At 44.9% G+C, this 10954-nt stretch overlaps 1 protein-coding gene across 2 annotated transcripts in view; it reads left to right on the top strand.

Moving 5' to 3' along the window:
- Nucleotides 1-1398: 1398 nt before the first annotated feature.
- BLVRA (biliverdin reductase A) overlaps nucleotides 1399-10954 on the top strand; it is a 44175-nt gene continuing 34619 nt past the window's right edge. The window contains exons 1-2 of one of the 2 annotated variants that reach the window (XM_036739488.1): nucleotides 1399-1577; nucleotides 8929-8999. Coding sequence is in view for 1 of the 2 variants with exons in the window: in XM_036739486.1 (XP_036595381.1) it covers nucleotides 9813-9845 (33 nt within the window). In the remaining variant the exon portion in view is untranslated. Of the gene's footprint in view, nucleotides 1578-8928; nucleotides 9000-9696; nucleotides 9846-10954 lie in introns of those variants that run through there. The other variant, XM_036739486.1, reaches the window with a different exon arrangement.

The following is a 10954-nucleotide window of genomic DNA, read 5'->3' as shown; positions in this document are numbered from 1 at the left end:
CACAATCTCTTGGTTTGGTTTTGGAGGCTTATTGGGGTTAAGCAACTTGCCCAGGGTCACACAGCTAGTAAGAGTCTGAGGCCACATTTGAACTCAGGTCCTCCTATCCACCCTATCCACCCTATCCATTGTGCCACCTAGCTGCCCCCATACAATCTCTTTGAGTCAGTTTGCACATATGTAAGATGGGAATGATCCATCTCTCTTGGGATATGGTGGTGAGGAAAGTGCTTTGCAAAGATTTAAAGTACTGTTGAAATGTGAGTAGGTATTACTTCTGTGGGTCTATGTGGTCATCCTAATTTGAATACTCTTGGCAATGGTGTAGATCTCAACCTATCCTCAGCTCTTCGCTCTGTGTGCTTCTTGGCAGCATCCACTTATAAAATCTTCACCTAAGTTCGATCCAACATGCCAGAGGCTTTCTTCAAGATGGTTTCTGGTTTGTGGGTGCCTGGGAAGCAGTTGGGACTTTCCATATGTTATTTGTTTTACTTGCTCTGTGGCCAGCCCACTTCCTCTTCAAATCCTGTATTATGATCTCTCTCTAAGTCATTTCTTGCATATAAGTCACAGTTGGTAACTGGCTGTAGCCTATTTATACCCTCCTTGGAGTCTGAGTCAAACATTTTTTTTAAAAGGTTTTTTTTTAAATAAATGTTTTGTTGTTGCTTTAAAAAACAAAACAAAACAACACACATCATTCTCGCTGCCCCAGAAAGGTCTCCTTTATAACAAAGAATCATAGGTAAGGAAGAGAAACCAGTACTTAGAACCTGGACCCAGCCGACAGCCCATGCCTCATTCTGCACCTATGTTCCACCACCTCTCTGACCAGAGGGCAAAGGTCGCTCACTCTCTATGTTGTGTTGCCCTCGCTTATTTGGGATGTCGTCTCCACGAGGGCATAACTGGGTATCCCCAGAACCTTACAGCGTCCCACGAGTAGTCAGTATTAATCAGCACTTTTTCATTTATTCAATCCCCCGTCTCAAGTTTGATCACGGCTTTGCCCTAATTACTGCTCTAATTTGTTTCACTGCTACATTTCTTTACATTACTGTGGTCCCTTTTCTTAGGGGACGGAGAAGCTGTCATTTCCAGAGCCAGTCCGGGTTCCCCGGGTACGTCTTGGGCCTGCCCGTTAAAGAGGTCTGGGACCGGGGGAGTTTTGATGAGCCGCTCCTCCTCACCCAATGGGCACTGCTTCAAGAGATCAAGTTTCAGCCCTGCGCAAAGCGCCTCAAAACATTACTGCGTCCCGGGCGAGCAGCGAACGAGAAGCCAGCCCACTCCCAGCCCGAGCCAACCTATGGGTGGCGAGCACGGGATCTCCGCCGGCCACTCCTTCTCGGCCTAGCCAAGGCCGCTGAGCTGGCCGCCTTCAGAAACCGGGAAGTGTCCAGGGGCAGCACTGTCATTGGCTAGCGGAGGCTCTCCCGCGGAGGACTGGCCGCCGTGGGGCGGGTGAGCGAGCGATGCGTGATAGGTTGCAAACACCTAGCTGCTTTGGAAGAGTGGGAGAGACCGTGTGGAGCTCGCGGAGGCGTAGTCTAGATCGCAGATCCAGGAGAAAGGTGGGAGCAATATACGTTTGGGGGTGGGGGGAGCATCAGGGCGCCGGGGGATGCTGAGACGGGGCCCCGGGCTAAGGGGCCGCCCTAGCCTCCGCGGGCTTCGCACACGCTCCCGCTCCCTTAGGTCGCCCATCCTGGGATACTGCCCTCCCTCTTTGCGTTCAGTTACTGCATCTTGTGGTGGTGGAGAGAGCCCTGGAGCCAGAAGACCTGGCTCCTCTTCCCTCCTCTTCCGTTTAGCTCTTTAGAGACTCAGTTTCTTCATCTGTAAAAGTGGACAAGCAGGACTAGGTGATGGAAAGATTACCGGTGTTAAGTCAAGAGTTCTCAGCTCTGAGGCTTACCACCTGGGCGACTCTGGACAAGTCACTTTATCTCCCTGGGCCTCGGTTTCCGCACCTGTAAAACGAGGGGTTGAAGTAAGTGACATTTGAAGTCCCTTTCAATTCCAAGTATGATCCGAAAAGCCTCCTTCCTACTTCTAATAGAATGCCACTGAACATGACCACTAACCATGGGTGACCCAAAGGCTCGGGCCTGGGCACTCACCTGGCAATCCCATCGGATCCTGTGGATTCAGTTGTCATCCCTACTAATGAGTCTCGAAAGGCATTCTCCAGCCCTAACCTTTCTACCGACGTCCAGTCTCACATCTCCCACTACCTGTTGGACATCTCAAAATGGATGTACCACAGATGTGTTAAATTCAGCATGTCCAAAACTAAACTCTTTTCCCCCCAAACTCCTCTTCCTAACTTGCTTGTAGTGGATGCCATTACATTCCAGTCACTCAGACTCTCTCTCACCCTCCGTATCCCAATATATTGCCAAATCTTCTTGTTTCTATTTTTGTAAAATCTTTCATATATACCCCTTTGTCTTGTCTGACACTGCTACCACCCTGGGGTGCTTAATAAATGCTTAATGACTGACACCAGCCTAGGCATTGATGATCTTTCAAAAGTTCGTGTGGAACAAAAGAAATTGCACCTGACTCACAGTCTAGGGACCCAGATTCTGATTCTGGTTTTGCTGTTTGCTACTTGTGTGCCCTTGGGCAAGTTCCTTAAATTCTTTGGATCTCAGTTTCCCCTTGTGTAAAACCAAGGGGTGTGAGATCAGTTCTAACCATAAGTTGTAGAGTCTTGGAATTACGTTAACACAAAGAGAGAAAGCCAAACTCAAAGGGAATGGGCAGAGAAAAGAAGAGCATTAGTATCATAGAATGTCATAGAAGGACTCCGAGAAGTGACCAGTCCAACTCCTTTTTTTTTACTGACTGGGAAATTGAGGCCCAGAGTTGGGCAGTGGCTTGTTTCTCTTATCATCTCAGGAGAGGCCTGAGGCCCAAAGCAGGAACCCCTTTGGCCAGGAATCTCAGGGGGTTGAAGGGTGGAGAGCAAGAGGCACCAGGAGTGTTCATGCCAGTGGCTTGGACCAATGGAACCTTGTATGATCAGCCTCAGGCCCAGTTAGAGTGACTTACCTTGAAGCCTATCTGCAGACTTCGTATGTAAAAAGGTTATCATATTTTTTGCTTTCTCATTGGATAGGGGATGGGGTAGAAGGAAGGAGAGAATTTGGAACTGACAATAAAAATCAAAAAAGTTTATAAAGAAAATAAAAGGAAGGTATCTGCCAATTCAAAACTAAATCAACAGATCTTTTTTTATTTTTCTTGAACTAATGACTGCACCACCACTACTTGTGAGTTTACTCTTTCTTGGTAGATATAGGGGAAGAGAATCTGAGGAATAAATATACTGGGGCTGCTTGCTTCAGGCAAGAGGGAGGGTCTGTTCTCACCTCTTCCCCCCAACCTTTTTTTGTTTGTTTCTTAATGAAAAGCCCTGTTCTGGGCAGAATTGATCCCCTTTGTGTCTTTAGGCAGTTAATAATAGAAAGTTAGAAATGCAAGGGACCTTAATCCAACATTCTCTTTTTTTATAAATAAGGAAACAGGTCCAGAGAGGTTGTCATTTGCTCAGTAGTAGCTAACATTATAAGATGAACATGTATGACCATCAGCATTTTGCTTCTCCGTGATAATTACTTGTGTGATCTTGCATAAGTTACTTACCTATTTCTAGGCCTTAGTTTCCTCACTTGTAAAATGAGATAGCTGGATGAGATGACCTCCGAGCCCCGCCGCCCCCCAGCTCTCATCTGGTGATACTGTGGTCTCTCATTTCTGTGGTCCTTTCGCATTTATAAAGCACCTTCCTCACAAGAACCCTTGGTGGTACCATGGGGAAATGGAAGCAGACAGAACAGCATTGTACCCAGTTCCCTAAAAAATTTTAGCCCCTGGACCCTGGAGGCCCCTACTCTTATTCACAGGAGCAGGGTATCACGTGTAGTCTTTAGATTCTAATCCCCTTAACAAAAAGGAATTGTTCTGTGAAGTTTGGATTCAGTCAAAGGGCCACACTTGAGGACCTAGCAGGCCACATATGGCCTTGAGCTTGCAAGTTCCCCACCCCTGCCTTAGAATACTTGCTTTATAGATAAGACTCCCAGCTTTTCTGGGAGTCTTTTTTTTTTTCTGGGACTTTTTTTCTGGGATTATTCCAGGCTAGCTGTGACCTTGGTGACTCAGTAGATAAAGTATGGGACCAGAGGTCAGGAAGACCTGAGTTCAAATTTGGCTTGAGACATTTCCTAGTGATGTGGACCTGGCCAAGTTACTTAACCACTGTTTGCCTCAGTTTCCCCATCTGTAAAATAGTGACAATAGTAGCCATTACCACCCAGGGTTGTTGTGAGGGTCGAATGAGATGCTAATAGTAAATACTTAGCCAGGTACGTAGTAAGCATTGTATAAACGTTAGCTATTATTGAGCCAATGTCAGCCTCTCTGGACATCTGTTTCCTTATTTATAAAAAGGTGGGCGTTGGACTACACCATCTTAAAAGTCCCTTGCAGTTCTAACTTTCTGTTATCATTAGGGTTGGAGAAGTGAGAGCTGGATGGTGTCTAAGAGGTCATCTGGTCTAACAGGATCCTGAGGTCCAGAGGGAGACAATTTAGCTAAGGTCACATATGTCGCATACAGTCAGTGGCAGAGGTAGGGTTCATACCCAGGTCCTCCGACTCCAAATCCACCCCTTTCAACTGCCCCACGATCCGTGCTATTAACAGTATCGATTAGAAAATTAACCATTTGACAACTAGAAGGACCTCAGAGGTCATCTACTCCACCCTCCTCCCCATTTTACAGTTGTAGAAACTGAGACCTAGAGGAGTTAAGTGACTTGCCCAGCATTACACAGTTTGTTAAGTGACAGAGTTGGGATTTCAAATTCAGGTCATCTGACTTCAAATTCCGGGCTTTTCCTCCTATATTCATGAATCCTTTAACTTTGCCCTCTCAAGGAAAGTAGCAGAGTAGCAAGAGGCAGCTAGGTGGCTCAGTGGATAGAGCACGAGGCCTGGAGTCAGGAAGGCTGAGTTCAGATTTGGCATCAGACACTCACTGGCTGTGTGACCCTGGCAAGTCACTTAACCTCTGTTTGCCTTAATCCATTGGAGAAGGAAATAGCAAATCACTTGAGTATCTTTGCCAAGAAAACCCCATGGACATTCTTTGTGTTCCAAAGTGGGGGGTCCTATGTGCCAGGTATTATGTCAAGCCTTCTCCAGCTATCAGATTTGGTCTTCAGAAGAGGTAGGTGCTATGATTATCCCAGACACGACTGAATGGCTGAAAACAACAGGCCCAAAGGGAAAAGCATGTGACCTGAGGGTGACTGTGCAGAATAGTCAGGCTTTTTTTTTCTTTAACTTTTCATCTGAGTCATTGCAACCCAAGGCAATATGGGCTTCTTGGGCAAAGTTTGAGGGGCTGACTCAGGATTTAGAAAAAGCTACAGTTATTCACTGCCCGTGTTTTAAGCTTAGGTGGGCTTAGTATTGTTTATCTTAACAAAGTCCAAATGGACTCTCTGTGACACCTGAATGAAAAGTCAGTCTCTTATCTAGGGGTTTGTCATCCCCATGACAGCCATTCAGATATTTGGAAATAGCCAGATAACTGCAGGACTTTTTTTTTAACTTGTATCTGGCTTTTTGGCATCCAGGAGATCAGGGGGCGGCAATCTATTTGAAATGGCATGCTAGGTTTTCGCATACTTGGTTCCTCTCGGGAAATGGACTTGGGAAACTGTAGTGGGGAGAAGGTGGAGTCAGCAGAGAGGATGCCGACCCAGTCTGCCATCAGCCCATGGGCAGAGGCAGGCTTGGGAGCCCCTCCAGGAGGCAGAGGTGGTGGTGGCGAAACAGAACGGGGCAATGGTTCTCCTCTCCTACTCTCACCCAAAGGGCTGATCCTAGATCCTGGAGCTTTCATTTAAAATGCAGGTAGTGATGGGAAGGTTAACACCCTTAGCTCTTCTGTCTTGTTTCATAGGGCTTATCAGGAGCTTCAGAATTGGAAGAGACTTCAGAAGGCCCTCTAATCCAATCCCACTGCACACGCCAGAGAAGTGATCATCCAGCTTTTGCTCAGAGAACTTTAATAAGGGGAACCCAACACTACCCAAGGAAGCCCTTTTCAGTCTCAGAGAGCTCTAACCTTTAGAGCACTCAGAGCAGGTAGATGGAGGAATGGGTAGAGCACCAGGCCTGGAGTCAGGAACACTCATCTTCCTGAGTTCAAATCTGGCCCCAGACACTTACTAGCTGTGTGACCTTGGGCAAGTCACTTCACCCTGTTTGCCTCAGTTTCCTCATCTGTCAAATGAACTGGAGAAGGGAATGGCAAACCGCTCCAGTATCTTTGCCAAGAAAACTCCAAATGGGATCACAAAGAGTCAGACAGGACTGAAACAGCTGAACAACAAGAAACCTTTAGAAGGAGGAGGCTTAGGAACTCGGTGGATAGAGTGGTGAGCCTGGTGTTAGGAAGACCTGAGTTCAAATCCAGCCTCAGATGCTTATTAGCTGTGTGACCCTGGGCAATTTCACTTCACATCTGTTTGCCTTAATCTTCTGGAGAAGGAAATGGCCAACCACTCCAGTATGGTCTACTGGGTCTCAAAGAGTTGTACGTGACTGAACGATGGCAATCTCTAGAAAGTGATTTCTTACATCAAAACCTAACCCACCTCTTGGGAGCTTCTACCTACTTGCTCCAAGTTCTGTCCTTTAGCAACACCTCCCTCCCAAAGTCTAATCCTTCTTACCTATGACAGATTTTCAGATACTCAGCTATCATTTCTCATCTCTCACCTCACTGAGCACCAAAGGTTAACTTTCTTTTTTTTTTTTAGTTTTTTTATTTTTAGTTTTCAACATTTACTTCCATGAGTTTTAAATGTTCTCCCCCTCCCCCTCTCCTCTCTCTCCAAGACGGCCTACAATCTGATATAGGCTCTACGCATACATTCCTTTTAAATATATTTTCACATTAGTCATGTTGTATAGAAGAATTGTAATTAATGGGAGAAACGAAGGTTAACTTTATAACCACACTTCTGATTTATCTATTCAGGATCTTAAAATATAATCATCTGCCTGGGGTGGGATAGGGATGCAATCCCTATTCTGTACCTTTCATTTTACCTGAGTCAAGGGCATTAAATAAGGCAAAGGGAAGACTTCAAAAGGAAGTGATTATGGGATGTTGCTGGCCAAGGCATGGAGGCATAAACTTTGTCTATGAATATATCGTCTCTGTCTCTTTCTGCACAACTCTGTCGGAGGGGCTGCTGAGAATAAGTTGAACCAGATCCTTCAACTCAGAAGAAACCTTTGAGAAGACCTAGAATCCAGCTTCATCATTCTACAAGAGGGAACTTGGTCCTAGAGAAGTGAAAATATCTGATCAAGCTCTCCTAGTTGGGAAATTGCAGAAGAGGGGGCCCCCAAATCTAGCTTTTCTTACTCGAGGCTCTCTGTGCTTTCCTCTAACCTTGGACACACATGGCCTAACTTCAGTCCTCTGTTGTAAATGTAGCCGCTGCTGGACCCTGAAGCTCTGGGCATAAAGTCTGCTTGCTCAGTTCATCTCTGAGGATTTTTCACAATGGAGTTATTGGCTCACGTTTTGTCCCATCCTGGAGAGGAATGTGAAATTGGAGAGGGTAGGGGGAGAGAGAATGAACCAGCAGGTGGGAGTGATAAGAGAGAGATGTGATGGCAGGAACCAGGTGTGGGTACATGGGAAATAATCTCTTGGGCCCATCCGCTACCATCTTGAAGTGTATCATTTATTGCCATTTTATATAATCAGCTCTGTTTTAAAATTTAATTCTCTAACCTTCCATCTCACCTCCTAGAAGAGTCCCAGAACTTTAGTTTTAGGGGTTTTTTTTAAAGATTTTTGGATGGATGGAATGTTTAACCCATCCCTGTCAAACACTCTGATTTCATGCCTTCTCTGTGCCCAACACTGTGCTCATGGTGGTAGAAGAGGCAAGGCACCGTTCCAAGGTGGGGGGGGGTCCTATGTGCCAGGTATCAGGTCAAGCATTCTCCAGCTATCGGATTTGAGCTTCACAAGAACCCTAGGAGGTAGGTGCTATTATTATCCCCGTTTTACAGTTGAGGAAACTGAGGCAAACTGAGGCTAAATGTCCCAGGGTCACACACAGCTAATAAGTTGTTGTTGTTCAATCCTTTCAGTCATGCCCCATTCTTCATGACCCCTTTTTTGGGATTTTCTTGGCAAAGAAACTGGAATGGTTTCCCATTTCCTCCTCCAACTCCTTTTGTAGATGAGTAAACTGAGGCAAACAGGGTTAAGTGACTTGCCCAGGGTCGCACAGCTAGTAAGTGTCTGAGGCTGGTTTTGAACTCAGGTTTTTCCAACTTCAGACCCACTGTTCTATCCACTGTGCCCTCTCAATGCCTCTGACTTTGTAAGTTAAGAAATGCTTTAAGCTAAAAAGCTTATTGATTTGGAGTTTTGTTGTCATCTTTTGTCAATTTCTTCTTTTCTTTCTTCAGCACTCTGAAAGAAGAACCACAGATGAGTGCAAGGGGAAGGTTCTTTTCTAAAGAAATTTAAAAAATGTTGTGTAATGTAGCATCACGGCTTTTCCTTTCTCCAAACTTCCTTTTCTGCTTGACTTCTGCCCCTGATCGTTTTAACCATCTGTACCATGTGCCAGCCTTTCCCTTCCCACCCTCTCACTTTCTGTGGTCCGTATCACTTTATCACATGAGAAAGAAGAACTGGGGCCCCTGCTTTCTGTCCTCTGGAAGTTTATCTGTTCCTGTCTAGCTTCATTTATCTATGGCAGCTGTACCCAAAGCTCCCTCTTCTGAGAGTAACTGAGCTCTTGGGATTTTTTTGGAAGTATTTGCTCCCATTGCAACAGCCTTTATTCTTCTGCTGTGTCTTCTCAGACTCTGCTGCACAATACCAGCCTTCAACAACATAGCTTGGCACAGTCCTGCTGACTCCAGTCAAGACCCAGGTAAGCCTGTGAGTGTGGCCCAGGTTCTCAAGGGAAATGTCCTTTCTTGTTGGGTGGGGTGCCAGAGAAATGATATGTGAGAGCTTTCCTCCAGTTACTGTTCTCTCTGCCTTTTGACAGGGCTTAATCTTCATTTCTGACGTGTCCTTGTTTTCAGAAATAACCCTTCTTTCCTCCACTCTAATGCTAACCTGTGAGGCACCTTGGAATAGTGGGTAGAAAGCTGGTCTGACAGTTCTGAAGGACTCAGGATGAAAAAATGCTATGAACCTCCAGAGAAAGAACTGATGGAGTCTGAATGCAGATTCAAGCAAACATTTTTTAGTTTATTTTTCTTGTTGTTTATTTGGGGGGGGGGGTTTGGGATAGTCTGTTTTTCTTCCACTACAGAATAATACAGAAATATGGTTTGTATGACTGCTCATATATAATCTATATCAAATTTCTTGCCTTCTCAGTGATGGGGCAGGGCGAGGATTTGGAATTCAAAATTTTAAAAAATAAATGATAGAAATTGCTTTTATATGTATTGGAAAAAATGAAATATTAAATCAAAAGAAAAAAAAGAAAACTTGTCTGCAAGTCAGGAAGACCCAGGTTCAAGATCTACCTCTGCTACCCTGGTCAAGTCATGTAACCTCTTAGGTCCCTAGGCAGCAGTTTGCGATTAAAAATTGCAGAGAAGGCGTCAACCTGTGTTGGTGAAGGGAGTTTCATCATCTGGGAATTCCTTCTGTCAGTGGAATCACAGGTTCGGTCCCAAGTCTTCATCCTTGGTTAACCAGTGAAGGATCCTGGCTTCTTGTCTACTTTATGCCCAGCAGTGTGCTCAGGACCATGGAAAGGGTAAGACATGGTTCCTAGCAGGGCCCAACCCTAGAATAAGTGCAAAGTGTGTCTTGCAACTCCTACCAATCTCCCTTTTCAAGCCCCTTCTGCCTTATACCATTCACTCACCAGCTTCAGATATATCTGATGTGCTTTTCTGTGCCACCCCACAGATCAGTTGCTTACACCCTAGTGTGAATCAGTCACTGGGTTACTTCACAACAGTTATTTGCATTTAAACCTCAATTGCAGCTGGGAAATAAAAGACTTGTTAGCTCCACCTACCCATACCGCACCACCCCGCCAAAGGAGATGGACGAATCAGGTTTAGCAAAGGAGGGACCTTCCCAAGCTTTTGACACTTTGCCCCCAAGTTTGGCCCTGTCCCTGCCTGCTTTGTCCACATTGTTCAGGACCGTCAGGAAATGGAAACATATTAGTGAAATTCTGCACATTTAGAAGGGAATAAAGTTTGTCAGGAGGTACACTTTGCCAAACCACATCATATTGAGGTACAGGGAGTCATTGCCTTCCAAGTCACTATTAAAGAAGGCATTGCTGAGTCTGATGACAGGAAGGCCCTTTCCCCTTCATCCTTGTTCAAAATACTAGTAAAAGCAGTAGGAGTTGTCACGCACAGTTTTTTTTACTTCTTCAACATTTTAATTATGTGTTTTGTTGTGATTTTGCATCAGTCTCTCCCCTTAAAATCCTCTCTTCTAATAGGAAGTCCAGCTAGGCAAAATAAGTTGATGCATTGATAGCATTTGACAACGTAGGCCTCATTCCTCAATTAGCATAATACTTTGGCCATAGAAAGTACTCAATAAATATCTATTGAAGGAATGAGTGAATGACAAAATTTTAGTCCACTACTGAGACTGTAAACTACAGATAAATTGCTGATATGTATTATTAGAGGGAGTTTCCAAACTACAGCAATGAAATCACAGATTTGGTTTTGTTTTTATATATATATATATATTGTGTGTGTGTGTGTGTATGCACATACATACATACATATATATGTGTGTGTGTCTGTCTGTGTGTGTGCGTGTGTGTGCTCATAGATGTACAGCTCTTATTTCCTGATTAATGCAAGCAATGAATGTTTTGAAGTGGTTGCA

Source organism: Trichosurus vulpecula, chromosome 9, assembly GCF_011100635.1.
Source record: "Trichosurus vulpecula isolate mTriVul1 chromosome 9, mTriVul1.pri, whole genome shotgun sequence".
Taxonomy (NCBI): Eukaryota; Metazoa; Chordata; class Mammalia; order Diprotodontia; family Phalangeridae; genus Trichosurus; species Trichosurus vulpecula.
Note: the sequence above shows the minus strand (reverse complement) of the source record. Positions and strands in the feature narration are given on the sequence as shown.